This window comes from Lepus europaeus, chromosome 6, assembly GCF_033115175.1.
Source record: "Lepus europaeus isolate LE1 chromosome 6, mLepTim1.pri, whole genome shotgun sequence".
NCBI lineage: Eukaryota > Metazoa > Chordata > Mammalia > Lagomorpha > Leporidae > Lepus > Lepus europaeus.
In genome coordinates this window covers 66,238,534-66,259,829 of record NC_084832.1, presented here as the reverse complement: position 1 = coordinate 66,259,829, position 21,296 = coordinate 66,238,534, and the positions used below count along the sequence as shown (strand labels likewise).

General features: G+C 40.3%; 1 protein-coding gene across 1 annotated transcript in view; it reads left to right on the top strand.

The window, feature by feature from the left end:
- VPS36 (vacuolar protein sorting 36 homolog) overlaps positions 1–21,296 on the top strand; it is a 37,289-nt gene that overhangs the window by 13,102 nt on the left and 2,891 nt on the right. The window contains exons 3-12 of the mRNA XM_062194322.1: positions 4,823–4,893; positions 8,373–8,487; positions 9,786–9,875; positions 10,397–10,483; positions 16,553–16,585; positions 16,699–16,776; positions 17,390–17,524; positions 18,715–18,780; positions 19,910–19,974; positions 20,377–20,461. Coding sequence (XP_062050306.1) covers positions 4,823–4,893; positions 8,373–8,487; positions 9,786–9,875; positions 10,397–10,483; positions 16,553–16,585; positions 16,699–16,776; positions 17,390–17,524; positions 18,715–18,780; positions 19,910–19,974; positions 20,377–20,461 — 825 coding nt within the window. The remainder of the gene's footprint in view (positions 1–4,822; positions 4,894–8,372; positions 8,488–9,785; positions 9,876–10,396; positions 10,484–16,552; positions 16,586–16,698; positions 16,777–17,389; positions 17,525–18,714; positions 18,781–19,909; positions 19,975–20,376; positions 20,462–21,296) is intronic.

Genomic DNA, 21,296 nt, shown 5'->3' with positions numbered 1-21,296 from the left:
TTTCAAAAGAATGTTGGCTCTGAGTGGAGTACAAAGAGTGAGGGTGTTGTCCCTCATTCAGCTCCAGAAAAGTCTTTGTGTAGTTACTGGTTGGAGAATCGTGGTGGCTCCTATTCTTTAAAACATCAAATATTACTCCATGCCTGAGCATTCTGCTTCTAGCAAGAGAGTGATTTTCCCATCAGTGGTGAGGGATCCTTTGAAAAGACTGAAGCATCCCCCAAAACAACCTGTCTTCCAGTTGTTAAAACTCAGGAAGTTAGGGCTGTTAGAAGGGCATACTCTTTTTTTTTTTTTTTTTTTAAGTTTATTTATTTGATAGGCAAATGCAGACACACATACAGAAAGAGAAAGAGAGAGAGGAAAAGAGAGAGGTTCTCTATCCTCAGGCCCATTCCCCAATGACTGCAATGGCCTGAGGTGGGCCAAGTGCTCTGAAGCTAGGAGCCAGGAGCCTCCTCCTGGCCTCCCATGCAGGTACAGGCACCCAAGGACCTGGCCTGTCCTCTATTGCTTTCCCAGGCCATAGCAAAGAGCTGGATCAGAAGCGGAGCAGCTGGGAGTGGAACTGGATGCCAGCACCACAGGCTGTGGTTTTACCAGCGAAGCCACAGTGTTGGGCCCAGAAGGGCATTCTCTTACCTCAACATTGAGTACTGCCTCTGAGTCACCCAGGAAGAGAACTCTCTTCCTTCTCCCAGTTTTTAAATTTCCAGGAAGAGAGAGTGAATTATGTATGTATAGAGCTGATACCCTTATTCTAAAGAGCCTTAACTTGAAAGTATATGTACATTAATTTTAGTGTTGTCACTAAATAAGGTCGGTCTTTTTTTTTTTTTTTTTTAAGATCTGGTTCTTTGAAAGAGTTACAGAGAGGCAGAGACAGAGAGAGAGAAAAATGTCTTTCATTCTCTGGTTCACTCCCCAAATGGCCACAACAGCCAGAACTGGGCCTATTCAAGGCCAGGAGCTTCTTCCAGGTCTCCCACGTGGGTACAGGGGCCCCGGAACTTGAGCCATCTTCTGCTGTCCCAGGCCATAGCAGAGAGCTGGATCAGAAGTGGAGCAGCCAGGACTCGAACTGGCTCCCATATGGGATACTGGCACTGCAGGTGGCAGCTTTACCTGCTATGCCACAGTGCCAGCTTCAATAAGGTCTCTCTTTCATGTTTTTATTTTCCTAATCTCTCCCTCTCCCATGAAATTTTAATGCTACAGATGAACTACATGCTGTGCTATGGCCCTTTGAAAGGTAACTAACCATTACACTATTTTGCCCCCCAGGAATCAATTTTTGCCGCTGTGGGATGATATAGCTCGCTTGATAATGCCTGCCTTAGATCACTAATACTGTCTTACTCTTTTTTTTTTTTCTTTTCTTTTTTTTTTTTTTTGACAGGCAGAGTTAGACAGTGAGAGAGAGAGAGACAGAGAGAAAGGTCTTCCTTCCGTTGGTTCACCCCCCAAATGGTCACTACAGCCGGCGGGCTGCGCTGCTCCGAAGCTAGGAGCCAGGTGCTTCCTCCTGGTCTCCCATGCGTGTGCAGGGCCCAAGCACTTGGGCCATCCTCCACTGCCTTCCTGGGCCACAGCAGAGAGCTGGACTGGAAGAGGAGCAACCTGGACTAGAACCTGGGGTGCCGGCACCGCAGGCGGAGGATTAGCCTAGTGAGCCGCGACGCCGGCCCTGTCTTACTCTTTTAAAATAAATACAGTTATGCTTCATTTAACCACAGGGATAGATTCTGAGAAATGCACGGTTAGGCTGTGTTGTGCAAACAAGGATGTCTATCCACAAACCTGGCTGGTACAGCATGCTGTACACCTAGGCTATATAGGATAGACTATTGCTCTCAGGCTATAAACCTGTACATCATGTTACTCTAATGAATACTGTGGGCAACTGTAGTGTAGTGGTATTTGTGTATTGAAACATTTAAACATGGAAAAATGATAGCAAAAGTATGATATAAAAGATGAAAAATGATATACCTATGCAGGGCTCTTATCACAAATGGAGCCTATGGGACTGGCCATTGTTGTGAGTAATCAGCGAATGCTGAGTGACTGAAGGCCTAGGACACTACTCTTCACTATTACAGCCTATTGACACTACATTTTATACTGAATTTATTAAAAACATAGACATTGCCATGCAGCAGGGTAAGCCACCACTTGGGATACTTGCATCCCTTATGGGAGTACCAGTTCCATTGTTGGTTCCTCTGCTTTGGATCCAGCCTCCTGCTAATGCATCCTGGGAGCCAGCAGATGATGGCTCCAGTGCTTGAGTCTTGCCACCCACATGGAAGACCAGGATAGAATTCTGGGCTTTTGGCTTCAGTCTGTCTCAGCCACTATTGCTGTGCTGGCATTTGGAAGTGAATCAGCAAATGGAAGATTTCTCTCTTTTTGTCACTCTGCCTTTCAAGTAGGTAAAAATAGACATTTAAAAATATTTTTCTGTCTTTAGTAATAAATTAACTTTTTTTTTTTACTTTGTAAACTTTTAATTTTTTTTTAACTTTCTGGCTTTTAAAAAAATTTTATTTTGAAACAGAAATCTTCCATTCACTGATTCACTCTCCAATTGCTTTCAACAGCCAGAACCTGGGCCAGGCCAAAACCAGGACCCCAGAACTCAATCTGGGTCTCCCACATGGGTGGCTGACTCAGTTATTTGAGCCATTACTTGCTGTCTCTCATGGTATACATGAGCAGGAAGCTGGAACTTTGGAAGTAGAGTGGCATCTTAACCATTGCACCAAAGGCCTAGCCCTGAGTTTTTGTTTTGTTTTTTAAATTTATTTTTTTTTTATTATTTGAAAAGCAGAGTGTCAGAGAAGGGGAGAGATCTTCTGTCTGCTGGTTCACTTCCGAAATAGCTGAAATAGCCAGGGTAGGGCTAGGAGAAAGCCAGGATCCAGGAACTTCATCTGGTTTTCCCACACATAGGTGGCAAAGGGCCCAAGCACTCTGGCTGTTTTTTCTCCTTTTTATTTATTTATTTATTTGAGAGGTAGAGTTACAGACAGTGAGAGGGAGAGACAGAAAGAGAGGTCTTCTGTCCATTGCTTCACTCTCCAAATGGCCGTAACAGCCGGAGCTGTGCCGATCTGAAGCTAGGAGCCAAGTGCTTCCTCCTGGTCTCCCACGCGGATGCAGGGGCCCAAGGACTTGGGCCATCTTGTACTGCTTTCCCAGGCCATAGCAGAGAGCTGGACTGGAAGAGGAGCAGCCAGGACTAGAATCAGAGCCCATATGGGATGCCGGCACCACAGGTGGAAGATTAACCTACTGCGCCATGGTGCCAACCCCGGCTGTTCTCTTTTTCTCTCTTTGTCTCCCCCCCTTTTTTTTTTTTTAAGATTTATTTGCTTAAGAGGCAGAGTTAAAGACAGAGAGAGGGAAAGATAGAGAGAGGTCTTCTGCTGGTTCACTCCCCAAAGGGCCACAATGTCTGGGGCTGGGCCAGGCCAAAGCCAGGAACTAGGAGCTTCTGGGTTCCACATGTGGGCCAGGAACCCAAGCGTTTTTTAAGATTTATTTGCTTAAGAGGCAGAGTTAAAGACAGAGAGAGGGAAAGATAGAGAGAGGTCTTCTGCTGGTTCACTCCCCAAAGGGCCACAATGGCTGGGGCTGGGCCAGGCCAAAGCCAGGAACTAGGAGCTTCTGGGTTCCACATGTGGGCCAGGAACCCAAGCGTTTTTTAAGATTTATTTGCTTAAGAGGCAGAGTTAAAGACAGAGAGAGGGAAAGATAGAGAGAGGTCTTCTGCTGGTTCACTCCCCAAAGGGCCACAATGGCTGGGGCTGGGCCAGGCCAAAGCCAGGAACTAGGAGCTTCTGGGTTCCACATGTGGGCCAGGAACCCAAGCGCTGTGCCATCTTCCTCTGCTTTCCCAGGCACATTAACAGGGAACTAGATCGGAAGTGGAGCATCATCTGGGTCTTGAACCATCGCCTATATGGGATGCTGGCACTGCAGGTAGAGACTTAGCCTTTTACTCCACAGCGCTGGCCCATGTAATTGTGTTTTTTATACTTTTATATGCCTGGCAGCTCACCAGCATCACTACACACACCTGTGAGAATACATTGTTCTGCAGTATCAAACAGCTGCCATATCCCTAGGCAATGGGACTGCTGTCATTTGGGACTGCTGTCTATAATATATAAAATGCTGTCTATATTGACCAAAACAGTTATGCAGCATATGGCTGTATACATTCAGAAAAGAAAATTTTGAGGGAAGAAGGGAATCCTTTAACCATATGTTGATAATGTAATTAATCTTAGTATAATTTTTGATTATCATATAAAGAGGCCAATTTGTATAAATTCTTAAGCGCTATTACCTGCCAGTTACGTATAGTAATTTAAAAATTGCATGAACTATGTGATGTAGTTTCTCGCAAAGGGGCACTATATCAGTATTTTCTGTTAAAGTGTGTGTGTGTGTGTTCATACATACATGGATAAGGTATGGAAAATCATTAAAAAGAAAAATCACCCATATAATGTACTCCTTAAAATTGTTTCAATTTGTCAGTTTTTCCATATAAGACAATATTGCATGTAAAGTTTTTATGTAAATATTGCTTTTAGGAAATATGCCTGCTCTAAACACAAAGGTAGGTACAACTACTTTTTAGCCTCATATGTTCTCCCACAAAACAAATGCCACCTCAGTGTTATTTTATCTAATTTTTCTTTGAGTTTATTTAGGGGCTAGAATACCATTATTAGTTTTATTAAGCAGCTTTGAGGTAAATGGCAGTTGATGCTCTGACGAGTGTTCCGGATCTTGTTTTCTGTCCTAGGAGTGCTGCATGGCCGTTCCTCTTTCCCAAATTGTGTTCATTGAGGAACAGGCAGCTGGAATTGGGAAGAGGTGAGGTCTACATATTTCAGGCTTCATTTACAAAAAATACTTCCTGTCCTGCCGTTAGTCAGAAGGCTCCTTAAGAAGGTTATATGCCCACCTCCTCTTCTTGGGTATTCTCTACACTGATCTATGAAGTCATTCTTAAAAGTATGAATAAAGTACTAAAGCTTGCTGAGTATCTTTGGGTCAACATAAATAAATGTAGCCCAGCTATCATTGCTTATATTTCCATAGACATTTTTTTACATGTATGTGTACCTGTCATTGTGAACTTAAAGTCAGAAGTGAACCATCTGAGAAATATAACTTTGTTCCTATTTTGGGCTAATCATTAAGTTTATTTCTCAAGTTTGGGTTATTTAAATATTGGGATTAAATAGACTATTGTACTAGTTATACAAAATGAGGCGTTTATAGGTGTAATAGGAGACATAGTTAATTATTAGACCAGATAATAAACATAAAATTGGAGCATCCCAAAGACAGCAGGAAATTTGGGTACCCTGGTGTAAAGGCATGGGTTTCGATGTTCCTGTGTATTAAAAGTATACCAACAGTGTTGACTTCTGTATTTTAAGTGTGTGTGATTTAGGAACCTTATCAGCAAATACTATTGGCATGGAATTGTTTTTTGAAAGGCATATTTTAGGTGTTAGCATAATCAGACACTTCAGTGGGAGTGAAACTGTGGAACTTCACTGGAAGTGAACAATAATGTTATAGCTGCTATAAATGATTGCTTATTGACATAAAAGAAACTAACCAACAACATTTTTAAAAGATTTATTTATTTGAAGTGCAGAATGTTAGAGAGGAAGACACACATACACACACACAGGTACACATCAGGAAATAATTTCCATCTGCTGGTTCACTCCCCAGATGGCTGTAATAGTTGGGGTTGGGCCAGGCCGAAGCCAGGAGCCAGAAACTCCATCCAGGTCTCCCACATGGGTTTCAGGGGCTCAGGCATTTGGGATCATCTGCTCTCTTCCCTGGTGCATTAGTAGGAAGCTGGATCAGAATTGACAGCCAGGACTTGAACTGGCACTCCAGTATGGGATGCTGGCATCACAATCAATGGCTTAACCCATTGGTGTCACAGTGTCAGCTCCACCAACCAACATTTTGAAAAGATTAATGAGCCATAGATCTTTAGAGTAGATTATTTCTATTATTTATATTTCCTTTTGTCATTTTTCTCTAAAGTTCTAGAAAGTAAAGTTTTAAGGGTATACCGGATCATTTAATTTTTCTTCTGCTGTGTTCTAAGGTACTCGAAACTTCAGTAACATATAATTAGCACATTTACCTTTAAATTAGTGTCTTATTTTTTCAAACATCTGGATTGTAAAATGCCAGTTTAGCTTTGCTGAAATACTCTATTTAGTACCCAGCTTCTCCCCTCAAACAATTACTACATTGATTTAAGATTTTAAGAAGTATGTAAAGTTTTTTCACTTGTTAACATCTTCTGAATTCATTATTTTAAGTTTGATTCATCATGGCAACTGAATGACTTAATAAAATAATAGATGAAAAATTGGCATGGCTATTGTATGCTTACTTTGCAGTTTTTTAGCTTTATTTTGTATTATAATTGTTTTTCTTTTCATGGGGTTTCCTTTGAGAGAATATGAGAGTAGGGCCCAAGTAGCTAGTTTTATAGATTACAAAAATGCTTTTACTCAGTTTGTTGTAACTGTCATAGTTTTTCTTTTTCATGATCTATTTCAGTCCTATGATTCTGCTTGTGCAGTTTATGAGGATATCTCAAACATTGAAGGAGAATGCTTTTTATGAAAAAACTGGTCATGGATTTCAAAAGTATTGTGCACCAAAGTAAATGTATCTTTAAAAAAAAATAAAAATTCATTTATTTTCATTTTATTTGAGAGAGTCACAGACACAGATCTCTTACCTGTCGGTTTACTCCCCAGATGTGCACAGCATCTGGATAAGGCTGGATTAGGTCAAAGCCAAGAGCCTGGAACTTAATCCAGGCCTGCCTTGCAGGTGCCAGGAATCCAAGTATCTGAGCCATCACCTGCTGGCTCCCAAGGTGCACATTAGCAGAAAGCTGGATCAGAAGCAGACTAGCTGGGACTTGAAACAGGTACTACATATCAGATGTGATCTTCCCAGGCAGTGATGTAACTGCTGTGTCCTACACTCACTCCAAACTAATCTTTCAGTTCCATTTCCCCAAGCCTTTAAGGTACCCTTACATTTGCTTACTTGACCTGAAGATGTTCACCACAAAGGAGTAGGTGAGATGAAGTCCTTAGAAGACTGGCTCCAGTTTACAACCAAACCCTTGACTTTTTTTTTTTTTTTTTTAAGATTTATTTATTTATTTGAAAGGCAGAGTTAGAGACAGAGGCAGAGGGAGAAAAGTCTTCCATCCGCTGATTCACTCCCTAAATGGCCACAATGGCCAGAGCTGTGCCGATCTGAAGCCAGAAGCTTCTTTGGGTCTTCCATGTGGGTGCAGGAGCCCAAGCTACAGCTTTCCCAGGCCATAGCAGAGAGCTGGATTGAAACTGGAGCAGCCAGGATTCAAACCAGCACCCTTTTGGGATGCCAGCACTGCAAGTGGCAGCTTTACCACTATGCCACAGTGCTGGCCCCAGCCTTGGCTACTTTGAGGAGGCCCAACATACAGTGTTAGTTTTTCTGTGATATTCAGGCAACCAGATGGGCCCAGACAAGGCAGAGCAAAATTGAGTATTACACGCATTTATAAAGTGATCATAGGTTACTGTACTTAACCAGGATATTTTGACTTTAGTTTTCCTAATCTTTATAGAGGATTTTTGTTTATTGGGCAGGATGGAAAAAAGGGCGGAAAAGAGACTTATAAAGCTGAACAAATATAGTCGTATTTTTAATAGTATAGAAGATAATAGTAGTCATAAAGATAATGGTAGTTTTGTATTCCTAGAGTGGCAGCATTTTGAGACTTGTTTTTGCTGTTAGGTATCTTTTAGATCATGGTGTTGATTGAGCGGTATTTTCCAATAAATGACACTGTAGAATGTTAGTTTTGGATGGAGTTTTAATAAAACATCAGCCGGCCAGTTGTGTAGATGTGTTTTCAAATTTTGCTTTTCAGATGACTAAGGTAGTTTGCTTTGGCATAAATATTAAGCCCTCTTCTAACCTTGGGTTGACTATGTATGTAGGAAACTCTAACCCTAAACCTCTTAAAATTTTGCAGTTTTATTTTGAACTTATATTCTTAAACCATATTTTTATTTAATTGACAGAGCTACTTAACTTGAAATTTTTCGTTAATAACTGAGAAGTTTAAATAGAGTTATTTTTGAAAGCTTCATTAATATTGAGCTAATACAAAGTTTAAAAATATGCTTTTCAGGATGTTCTTTACTTCTATGTGAATTTTAAAATATTTTAAAAGTGATAAACACAGAATTAGTGATGTTTGGAAGGCAATTAAGTGCCTTACATTTGGTCTTCTTTAGTGCCAAGATAGTGGTTCATCTTCATCCAGCTCCTTCTAACAAAGAGCCTGGCCCATTCCAGAGCAGTAAGAACTCCTACATCAAACTCTCTTTCAAGGAGCATGGCCAGATTGAGGTGAGTTTCTGTGTGAGTAAAATGGTGCACACACATGTGTGTGTGCAAGTATATATGTATTTATGTGTGTGTGCATGCATATATGTATTTTGTTGTTTGTTAAGGCAATAGAAAGCAGTATATACAACATACTGGGTCTCACCATATTTTAAAACTTAGGTCTTTGTTGAATCTTAAGTCTTATCAGAAAGTGGAGATTATGAAGTTTGGGTTTCACTGGGAGCAGAAAGCAGGGTGTTGTTGGGTGGAGGAAACTGTGGCTGTAAATGCCACTTGGCTGCTAGTAGAATTTTCAAAGGTGTAGCTTGGTTAATGGCATAGAGCATGAGGTACTTGAAAAAGTTTGTGTACAACTGAATTAAAAGAGAAGTTCATTTTGTTGAAAAAATTTTAAAATCCATACATATAAAAGTGCTTCCAAAAGCTTATGGAAAATGCATACTATGAAGTAAACATGGGTTTTGAAACATGGGTTTCAAAATATTTTGCATGAAAGTAAACTTACCTTTTAATTTCATTTCCATGAATTTTTAAAAGCATCCTTGTATAGTGAAAGTAAATTTTAAAATACCACAGTGTTGGAAAGCTCACTAACATTAAATCAGACAATCTAGCTTGATTAACTCCATACAAATCTAATCACGCAAGTACTTATTCTGCATTATAGTAATTTATATATTCTACTTACCAAATCACTGTATAAGTATACTTAAGACATTTATGAGTTTGTGTTCATTTCCCCATCAGTTTCAGAAATTATTTTTGTAATTCTTTTCTACAGCACTTCATTGAATGCTTCTCCCATAGTAGCTACCAAGCAAATATAAGTGACTGAAGTCATTATCATTGAGATTAAAAATATGCTTGATTTTTTGTGAATATAGGCATGTTTTGGCCCTAAATTTTGGCTCCAAATTTTAGCTGGACAAATTATTCTCTACTTCCTTCATGGAAAATGGTTGTATATTTTTCCTGGCACTGTGTCTGTTTTACTACTGATTGAAAACAATCCACATGTGCAGGATTGTTTAAAGTAAGTCTATTTATTTCATTGTCACTCATCTCTTTGTTGAGAATAACCCTCTATACAGTAAGTCAGTTCCTTTTTGTTTTTTTTTCTTTTGATTTCTGAAGTTGTTCCTAGAAAAGAACTTCCTTTGATTTCCTTTGATGTCTGTGAGAATCTTGGGCTTTTTGCAAATGACTGAACAGATCTTTATACTGGAGAAATATGACCAATGATTTGTATGAAGCTGCCACAACCAAATTTTATCATTTAAAATGTATTTGTTTAACAGTTTCACAGGCGTTTATCAGAGGAGATGATACAGAGAAGATGGGAGAATATGCCAGTTTCCCAGTCATTACAAGCAAGTAGAGGACCCCAGGTATTTTAAAAACTGCTAATCTAGTATTTTCAACTCTGTACTTATATCAGAAAGAAAAAGACTCTGACTATAGAACCAGCCCCAAACAGACCAATGGTATTTTGAGTCACAGGACCCAGTCTACATCAGTAACTATGGATAGGCATTCAGAAATGTGGAAGGAGTGTGAATAGTAAGTGGCAAGTACCAAAGTTTTCAGTACAACCTTTTATACAGTAAGACTTTATGGATTATCTGCTACATGATAGCTTGCCAAACAACAAAAATCAACAAGAAATTTATATCTAAAATTTTTAAAAAGCAACATGCCATTCACTATACAGTTTGTCTTTAATGACTTGAAGGTCATTATGTACAAAAGAAACCCATGTTTTGGAGGGAAGTGTGGATGTAATTGTGTGCTGTTCCCTTCAGTTCTTTGTGGTTCCTTTCCCAGCATTGAAAACACAATGTGGTGTGTTACAAAAGATTTTGTTTCCCTTTCGTTTTGTACGTTTTATTTTCTGCTTTTTGTTTTCCAGCCAGGAAGAATAAGGGCTGTAGGAATTGTAGGTATTGAAAGGAAACTGGAAGAAAAGAGAAAAGAAACGGACAAAAACATTTCTGAGGTAACTGTTAGACAAGAACTGGTCAGTCATCGTTTTCAGCTATTCTGTTTATTCTTTTAGATACAACTGTGACTAATTCTGTTTTGTAATTTGTAAAATATTTAGTTTACATGGAGCTACACCATTTCCTATTTAACAAGTCTACCTCAAGTTGGCATAATTCAACCAAACATCTTTTAATAGCTTTTTCTAAAAGAAATACAAATTTTTTTTCTGTTAAAAAAACACCATTGGGTGTTGTATATAAATTTTAAAGTCTAGGTGGAATTGGTTGGAGGACACTTTTAATGGGTATAATTATTTTGAAAGTTTGATTAACTTAGTTGAGAGAAAGATGCTGTTCTCTGGTCAGTGTCCCAGGCCAGACAGCATGCATTTTTATGCTGCTGACAGTGTGGAGCCCAGTCATGTTGAAGTCAGCTCTCATTTCTGATAGGAGACAACTGTGAGAATGTACATTACTACAGTGGTTCTGAAGCTTCATCATGTATGACGGAATTCAAGTGAAGGGGAAAGAACATTAGAAAATGAAGTAGGGGCCGGCGCTGTGGCATAGCGGGTAAAGCTGTCACCTGCAGTGCCGGCATCCCATTTGGATGCCGGTTCGAGACCCGGCTGCTACACTTCCAATCCAGCTCTCTGCTATGGCTTGGGAAAGCAGTAGAAGATGTTGGGCCCCTGCATCCGCGTGGGAGACCCAGAAGAAGCTCCTGGCTCCTGGCTTTGGATTGGCGCAGTTCCAGCCATTGTGGCCACTTGGGGAGTGAACCAGCCAATGGAACACCTCTTCCCTCCCCCCCCCCCCCAAGATTTATTTATTTATTTGAAATTCAGAGTTACACTGAGAGAGGAGAGGCAGAGAGAGGGAGAAGTCTTCCATCCGGTAGAAGTCTTTAAAAAAAAAAAAAAAAGAAATACATTAGATTTTGTAATTAGTTAAAACATCAGAACAGATCAGAGATTTTTCTCTATTTGTATAAAAATAGTCTTGAAGTTTAAAAAATTATTTTTATTTGGAAAGCAGAGAGGAAGAGAGAGGGAGAGAGAGAGAGAGGGAGAGAGATGACAGAGACAGGCTGACAGAATGGGGAGAGATCTTCCATCCATTGGTTTACTTCCAAATGCTAGGACTAGCCAAGGCTGAAGCCAGGAGCCTGGAAATCAATAGAGGCCTTCCACATGGTTGGCAGGAACCCCAAGTACTTGAGCCATTACCTGTTGCCTCCCAGGTGCATGTTAGTGGGAAGGTGTATCGGAAGTGGATTAGCCAGAACATAAATCAGGCATTCCAGTATTGGATGTGTGTTCCCCAAATGGCATCTTTAAAAAATCACTGTGCCAAACGCCCAGCCCATAGTCTTGTTTTTTTCTGAAATGATGCTATGAAGGAATTCTTTGGTTTTTTTTAATAGACTGAGTACCCATTATTCAAAATGCTTGGAACTACAAGTATTTCAGATTTCAATTTTTTTTTTCCAGATTTTGGAATATTTGCATAGACTTTAGCAGTTGAGCATCCCTAATCTGAAAGTGCTTTCATTTAGTTGATGGGAACTGTTCAGAAAATTTCAAGGATATATGTTAGTCAAAGAAAATCTAAATTTCAAGTAGCTAGTGAATACCTATTCTGGGCTCAGTAATTGAAAGTAAAGATTGCTGACGAAGAACCAAGGGCACGTGAACTATTTAGTGCTCATAATGTAGGTTTTGCTGATTGTGTATTTTTGGTGAAGTTCTATATGTTCTTTGGTCTTGTGTATTTCCTTCAAATTGGCAGCTGGATCCAGAGGCTTGGTCAGGTTCATGTTCAGTCCCTTTGGCAAGAGTAGTGGTGAATAATTACTAAAACAGCTAAAAAGTTTTTTTGTATGTGTTTTTTTTATTCTCTGTGTGCTTAAAAAATACATGAGTTCTATCTGCACTGTGTGAGCGTTCAGCCACTGCACACTCTTTACCCCAGCTCTTGTTAGCCTCAGTTTTACAAGTAAATATTGTGCTAAAGACCTCCATTGCCTTGGGTGATTTCCCCATGGTAATTTTGGTTTTCTGAAGCTCATTCTTTAGTAGAAGTTTTAGGAAATGCTCATGGTCCCAATAGTCCCTATATCTGGTATAATTGTGTTCTTCATATATGAAAGCCAGTTTTGCTGGATTTTTAAAAAATAGTCATATTAATTAATTGAAAATTGTTTGTTTATTTGAGAGACAGAGACCAAGAGATTTCTGTATGTTGGTTCACTCCCCAAATTCCCACAGCAGCTGGGGCTGGGCCAAGCTGAAGCCAGGAATGCAGAACTCAACCCAGGTCTTCCACCTGAGTGGCAGGGACCCACATGCTTGAGCCGTCACCTGCCTCCCAGGGTGTGTGGGTGTGTGTTAGCAGGAACCTGGAATCAGGAGCAGGATGCTTGAGATAGGGTGCTTGTGTCCCAGGTAGCAGCTTAATTGTGCCAAATGCCCACCTTATGCCCTGTCTGTTTTTATGTTGTGATTTGGAGAGATTCAAAAGCTGTACTGCCATAGTCACCATCTTCATGAATCTTCTGTTCTCATAAAATTCCAGCATGTTAGCCTCAGAAGGGTTCTTATTACCCAGAAAAGAAACTGTCTCAGAGTGACTAGATTGTAGCAAGGGGTATGAGAATTCAGGTCTCCTGATTTACAGGCAAATTCACAGTACGCCACAGCACCCCAGGTAGTGTTGTCACTGTCAGCAACCATCTTGTCATCTCACTTTGTGTTGATACTTTTGGAGATGGCATAAAGTAGTGTTTGTGTTATATTTCTTTTATGAATGCTGCCATACTGATTTGGTATTATGTTTAAAATGCCTTTCTTACTGTATTTCAGTTAAGTTTCACTGGGTCCACAACTGAAAGGATTCTACACAAGCATCGTCCTCTCATGCAGATTACTGATTCATTCACCAGATAGCCTTTGCTCTCTGCTCTGTGCCAGGCCTTGCCCAGAATGTTGCTGGTACTGCAGGGATGCACTAGATGTAGGCAGGTGAGCAGGCACTGTCTACATTTTGTGTCCTGTAGCAAGGACAAATAACAGGGAAGACTTGATTACAGCAGGAACTTGGAACTCAAAGTCTGAAAGATGAGCAGCTGCTACCATATGACCAATAGGGATAAGATGAATCCAGGTAGAGTGAACGGGACATGCAAAGGCACAGAATCAAGTTATAGGCAGGCAGAGGCAGAGAGAGAGGTTTTCCATCTGCTGGTTCACTCCCAAATGTCCGCAATGACCAGAGCTGGGCTGATAAAAAGCCAGGAGCCTAGAGCTTCTTATGGGGCCCAAGGACTTTTCAAACAAATGGCATTTTTTTCTAAATTGGAGTGAAAATTTGACTATGGGTATGGTAGAGGAGTCCGAAGTTTGGTAGATAAAATTATATAATGGGGCCAGCGCCGTGGCTTAACAGGCTAATCCTCCGCCTTGCGGCGCCGGCACACCGGGTTCTAGTCCCGGTTGGGGGCGCCGGATTCTATCCCGGTTGCCCCTCTTCCAGGCCAGCTCTCTGCTATGGCCCGGGAAGGCAGTGGAGGATGGCCCAAGTCCTTGGGCCCTGCACCCGCATGAGAGACCAGGAGAAGCACCTGGCTCTTGGCTTCGGATCAGCGAGATGCGCTGGCCGCAGCAGCCATTGGAGGGTGAACCAACGGCAAAAAGGGAAGACATTTCTCTCTGTCTCTCTCTCTCTATCCACTCTTCCTGTAAAAAAAAAAAAAAAAAAAAAAAAAAAAAAAAAACTTTAAAAAAATTATATAATGGACATATGTACCTATTTTGTTTTTATTGTAGGTAGTTTTTCTGCCTTTTTTTAAAGATTGATTTATATATCTGAAAGAGTTGCAGTAGGAGAAGGATCTTCCATCTGCTGGTTCACTCCCCAATGGCTGCAATGGCCAGTGCTGGGCCATGTGGAAACCAGGAGCTAGGAGATTCTTACAAGTCTCCTATGTGGGTACAGGAGCCCAAGCACTTGAGCCATCTTCTGTTGCTTTCCCAAGCATATTATCAGAGAGCTGGATTCGAAGTAGAGCAGCTGAGACTTGAACTGGCGCCCATATGGGATGCCTGTGTCACAGGTGGTAGCTTTATGCACTATACCACAATGGTGGCCTCGCTGCCCATTTGAAAAAAAAATTTATAAGTGAGAAGCCTGGAAATCCCATCAGAGTCTCTTGTAAGGATGGCAGGGGCCCAAGCACTTGGACCGTCCGTCGTCTTCTGCTTTCCAAGGTGCATTGGCAGGGAGTTGGAACAGGGCTTAAACCAGAGCTCATACTGGATGCTGACATCGTAGGCGATGGCTTAACCCATTGGGCCACAATACCCCTTTTTTTTTTTTTTTTTTTTTTGATAATTGGCTAACTGTAAAATTTAGAATAATAAAAGAAGTATAGAAACTTTGGTTTGTATTTTATAATTACTTAACATATTTTATAAATAATCCCAAGGCACTAAAATATTTTTTTACTGACCATAAAGGACTAACTTATGTATTGTATGTGGACTCACTATTATGCTAACATTTCAGTGAAAATACAAATATAAAAATGTTAAGTATCGTCTTAGTTTTCTTTATACTGATAAAATCCATTGATGCTTTATATATTCACAGTGAAAAAGCTAACTGTGTAAAATGCTGTGTTTTATTTCTCAACACTAGGTTTGTGTGATTTGCCCTCCATTTAAATGTTGCAGTTGACTTAGTTTCAGAGCTGGTGCCCATAGTTTCCCACAAAGGGCTTCCTGCATCTGCTGGCGGTGGCTGATAAGAATCCAGTGTTAAGCCTTTTGTTTATCTGAGGAAATTCCTGTTAGGTGTGTGCACATTCCCCTTTGTTTTCAGGATTAGCCTTGGTGAGTTGTACATAGAATCTTGCACTGCACTCTATTCTTTTAACAAAGTCCTTTTGCAGATGGAGGGCACTTCTCTGCAGATGGGCATAAACTGATCACAGCCCCTGTTGCGTGTATCAGAGCACCGTGTAGACTGAGGCTTCAGTTAAGGGCAGGTTGTTTAATTGATTCAAAAAATAACTTCTGTGCACATCAATTAGTCAAGACATTCTGCACTGGTAGAGTATTTTTGGTAACTTGAAATAATTTACTGGAAACATGTCTGATTAAGTTTGAAATGCCTTTGAATTGTATGGTTATTGTAGGAAATCAAACTATTGATGGCTTTTCTTTAGAATCGTTTTGGTGGTATATGAATGCTTTTCTTATTTGATATATCCAGGATACCCAAAGCTATAAGTGTCAGGTGTTTAAATTCAGAAGTGCAGCCTACTGTTTCAGTTAAATCATACCTATTATTGAAGCCAAAAGTGCAGAAGTCTTTCTGCAGCTGTGTACTACGTTTTCAACAAGGCAAGCTTGCTAATGCTGTGGATTATTCACCTCCTGTGAGAAAATTATTTTAATAGAAACTAGTGAAAGGTTTATTTTAAAGTATTTATTTTGTTCATTGGTAAGGCAGAGTTAGAGAAAGAGAGATCTTCCATTCACTGGTTCACTCCCCAAATGACCACAATGGTCAGGTCTGAACCAGGCCAAAGCCAGGAGTCTGGAACTCCATTTGGATTTTCCATATGGGTAGGCAAGTGCCCAGGCACATTAGCAGAGAGCTAGATGGAAAGAGGAGCAGGTGGGACTCCAACCGGTGCTCATATAGAATGCTGGTGTCACAGGAGGAGGTTTAATCTACTGTACCACGACACAAGCCCCGAGATTTTTTTTGTACTTGTATCATATGCCAGTAAATGATATTTTCTGAATCATTGCTTATGTTTCTTTTGTTTGTTTAATCAATAATAACTATTTTCTCCTTGAAAACTTGAAGTTTTTTCTTTGCAGTTGTTTTGGAAAATGTATGGCTTCTTGCTAAACTGAATTTTTATAATAAAGGAGATTCATTACTAGTGTAAATATTTTATGAATAAATTGGTATTTGTAAGAAAATTTGATGTATTTTCATCATATGGAAGAACACAGGTGATGCTTTATGTCTTTAAAGCCTTTCCAACAGAAATTGATTTCTCATTTCAGGCTTTTGAAGACCTCAGCAAGCTAATGATCAAGGTATGTCATTTATGCCTGTTAATTCATACCAATTGGGATACATCTTGAAATTATGTGTTAGCTGATCCTTTTGGGACATTACTTCTTTTCAGTCTGCGCTTTCCTTTTGACAGGCTAAAGAAATGGTGGAGTTATCAAAATCAATTGCTAATAAAATTAAAGACAAACAAGGTGATATCACAGAAGATGAGGTAAATAGGTTCTTTTTTTTTTTTTTTTTTTAAGGCATTAGAATCTAATTATGGAAGTAGTGCAGTGTTTTTGTGGTTTACCAGTTTGCTTTCTTAATTGGTAGTGCATTTCTTTTAGAGTTTGAGGATATGTGAAAATTTAAAATAAGTTAAAATCAATCATAAGAATCCTTTTCTTTGTAGTAGGATTAAAGGTTACTTCTGTACCTTTCCTTGGAATATAGAAAAAAGAGATACTGAACTGTGAAAGTGGTGGCTGGTTTTTATATATCCCTTAATTTGATGTCTTGGTAAATTTGTCTATAGTGTGGTCATAGCAATTTTGCTTTCTAAGCTTATGGCTCTAATCATTTGATTGGCATTAACTCTAGCATAGTTAGTGTCTGCATCTCTTTTCCCACCAAACTTATGAAGTAATTGAGAACAGGATAGAAAAAGGGAGAGAAATATTTATTTCTGCTAGGAACTAATAGAAATTTGCTCCTTTATAGTTGAATGAATGTATAGAAATAACTGAGGAGAATTGAAATTCATGATGGCAAGATATCAGGGGTCTGGGTGAAGGAATTAATTGTGATAGTTTTTCTGTGCATCTTCTTCTCTCTTGTTTTAGACCATCAGGTTTAAATCCTACTTGCTGAGCATGGGAATAGCCAACCCAGTTACCAGGGAAACTTATGGCTCTGGCACACAGTACCACATGCAGCTGGCTAAACAGCTGGCTGGAATATTACAGGTGCCGTTAGAGGTAAACACCAAACCTAAGTGTCCTTTCAAAGCTATCAAGTTATGTCTGCATCATCCTAAGTAGCTTTTAGTTTCCATTTCATATATTTACAATTTTCTAAATCTGTTTGATAGGAAATTTTTCTTGTCTTCAAAAGGAAATTTATGTATGATTTTCCTCTAGATATATTTCCATTAAAAATCTAGTCTTTAATAATGTATAGTATACTGTTAATAATTCCATAATACAGATTCATCTAGTCTTTCAGTATTCCATCAATCAAAACTTTATTAAAGCACTTGCACTAACAAAATTTTTCAAGCATATGCCAAAATAGTATAAAGAATCTTACGTGCCTGTCATCTAGCTTCATCTATAAAGCAACCTCCACTCAAAATTCTTATTTTTGTAAAAGATTGATTTATTTAATGAGAGGCAGAGTTACAGGGAGAGGGAGAGACAGAGAGAAAGGTCTTCCATCTGCTGGCTCACTTCCCAAATGGTCGCAACAGCTGCAGCTGCACTGATCTGAAGCCAGGAGCTTCTTCCAGGTCTCCCATGTGGGTGCAGGAGCCCAAGCACTTATCTTCCACAGCTTTCCCAGTCCATAGCAGAGAGCTGGATCGGAAGAGGAGCAGCTGGGACACGAACCAGCACCCATATGGGATGCCAGCACTGCAGGCAGAGGTTTAGTGTACTATGCCACAGTGCTGGCTCCGAAATTATTTTTAAAGCACATCCCAGATAATCACATCATTTTAACTTCAAATATTTCAATGACTATAATAAAGACTTCTTTAAACACAAGCAGAAGCCTATTTCACAGTTAAAAAACGTGAGGCAGTATGTTAATAGCGAAGCATAAGGGAGGCCCACAGGCCATATCAGAGTATCTGGGATTGAGTCCCGACTGCTTCCCATGCAGTTTCCTGCTAATGCACACCCTAGGAGGCAGCAGATGATGGCTGAAGTACTTGAATCCCTGCCATTTGTATGGGAGACCAGGATGGAGTTCCTGGCTCCTGGCTTTGGCCTGGTCCATCTGTGGCTGTTGTGGGCATTTGAGGAGTAAACTAGTACATGGAAGTGCTGTGTGTGTGTGTTTGTGTGTGTCATCCTCTCTCTTTGTTACTTTGCCTTTCAAATAAATAAATAAAAAAATGTTAGCTGGTGCTAATTGTAACACTTTTTTTTATTTCGTATTTTAACAGGAACGAGGAGGAATAATGTCACTCACAGAGGTGTACTGTTTAGTAAACCGGGCTCGAGGAATGGAAGTAAGACTGGAATCTTTTCGATACTCTTAAATAAATCTAGACTTTCTTGCTATATGATGGAAATTCTCCTATGGTGACTACAATTTGAGGAACAGTTGTGAGCATCGACACTACTTTAGGAAGCGGTTTGATGCAGGGAAAAGAGCGCTGCCCTGGGATCTAGGAGGTGGATTTTGTTCTCATTTTGCCAGTGATTTTGCTGAGTGATCCTGAGTAGCTCACTTAACCTCTCAGCTTTCTTACCTTTAACAGCAGGGTTTGGACTGAGTGAGACCCTGAGCTCTGACGCTGTGTGTGTGGGCTGTGATGGATGAGGTCATGCAGGAAGCCCTTTCTTCGCAGTAGTTAACCCTGGGGTTGGGCACAGCCCTGGAGCTCCTGCAGAGGGGAAGCGGGGAAGAGCCACTTCTCTGGGTGTGCACCAGAGGCTGACCCTCAGTTCTCATTGCCCCTTCACACCCCTGCTCGCAGTGCCTCGTTTACGTTCTCCATAATTCGTGAGGTAGCTCTTTTTCAGTATCTGAGGGATAATTTGGGGATGAGACAATGGAGACTTAGATTCAATAACTTGACCAAGGCCACAGCCGAAGACAGTGGTTTGACGGAGATTTGGACCCAGCCATGGCTGGCTTTGGAGCATCCTCTGTGAGTCACAGCTGTGCTCATCACTGTGGCACTGTGCTGACTCCTGAAGGCTGTGCTGTCCACTAGCTACATGTGACAGCTGTGACCCTGAAATGTAGTAAATCCAGATCAGATGTGCTGCAAGTGTAAAGCACACTACCTCTGGAAGACCTCACACAAAAAATTGTTAAATAGCTCCATCATTAATCATTTTTGTAGTAATTATTGAATTTTAATAGAAATTTATGCATTCAAATTAATTTCACCTGGTTTTACTTTTTTTTTTTTAATGTGACTACTGAAAAATATAAAGTTACGTATGTGACCTGCATTATTTCCCTTTGGATAGCACTGCTTTAATGAATAGAAGTCTTAAGCTCCTGTAGTAATTAAGTCATTTCAAATCCTTGATGAATGGTCTTTTGATTTCCTCTTTTGTTTTAGTGGTGTTTACAATTATACAGCATCACTGTGTTGACTTGCAGTGGACTTTTTTTCCCATTAGTTGTTGTCACCGGAAGATTTAGTGAATGCCTGCAAGATGCTGGAGTCGCTGAAATTACCCGTCAGGTAAAGGAAGCTCCACAGGAGCTACTCTGTGGAACCACGGTCCCACACGGGGTGGACAGGAGAGCATGGCCAAGTTTACCCTTGGAGAAAAGACCATGGGCTCCTCCTGGGAGGGCAGAACAGCCAGCCCCCTTAGACCTTTTGTGTCAGTCCGGGAGGGCTTAGAATGTAGTAGTTAGCTGTGAATTGTAGTTTCCTTATACTTAAAAAAAAGGAGCTAAGCAGTCTTTATTTAGCATGTAGAATCTAGTTCATAATTTTATTCATGAGCTTTTTAGTTTTGCCATAGTTGCTTGTGGTCACTGTTGCCCTCATACCTGAGCATAGAAGAAAGTAAAAAGAAGTGCTTCTCTTTAGCGGTTGAATATTCTAGATGACTTGTTCTGGCATCTCTGTTTCCAGGCTCCGAGTCTTTGACAGTGGCGTCATGGTAATTGAGCTTCAGTCCCACAAAGAAGAGGAAATGGTGGCCTCAGCCCTGGAGACAGTATGTGAACACAGTTTCCTCGCCATTGCTCGCCCCGGACTTCAGTGCTGAGCAACTTGAGAAACAGGATTTCCTTTTGACTTTAACTTTGCTAAAAAGTAACATTCACAGACCCAATTAAAAAAGGGCTGTCATTAACGATGAAGACATTCATCAATGTGGTACATTTTAGTTTTGTGAAACTTACTGACAATCTTAATTAACCTAAGTCAGGAGAGCTAGATTGGTGAGCTTCTTTCATTTCTATCGAAGCTCAGTACTGATAACGAATTTATAACTGTATTAATCAGAATGCTACATGTTTGAACTTTTTCTTTCAGTATAACCTATATAAGCAGCCTTTTTAAACAGCACAAGTTGTTTCGTGAAATAACTGCTTAAACGATATGAAATGCAGGGCTGGCGTTGAGGCGTAGCAGGTTAAGCTGCTGTCTGCAATGCTGGTATCCCATATGGGCACCAGTTCATGTCCCAGCTGCTCCACTTCTAGTCCAGTTCCTTGCTAATGGCCTGGGAAAGCAACGGAAGATGGCCCAAGTACCTGGGCCTCTGCACTATGTGGGAGATCTGGATGAAGCTTCTGGCTCCTGGCTTCAGCCTGGCCCAGCCCTGGCTGTTGTGGCCATTTGGAGAGTGAACCAGTAGATGGAAGATCTCTCTCTCCCTAACTCTTTCAAATAAATAAAATAAATATTAAAAAATGTGAAAAGCAACTATTTTCAGGCCAAACTTCCAATTTTACTCATTAGGATACTTGAAACATTCCTGTTCTTTACCTCCATAGTCAGCCTACATAATTTGAATAACTCGCATTTATTACTGTTCTCATTTTAGA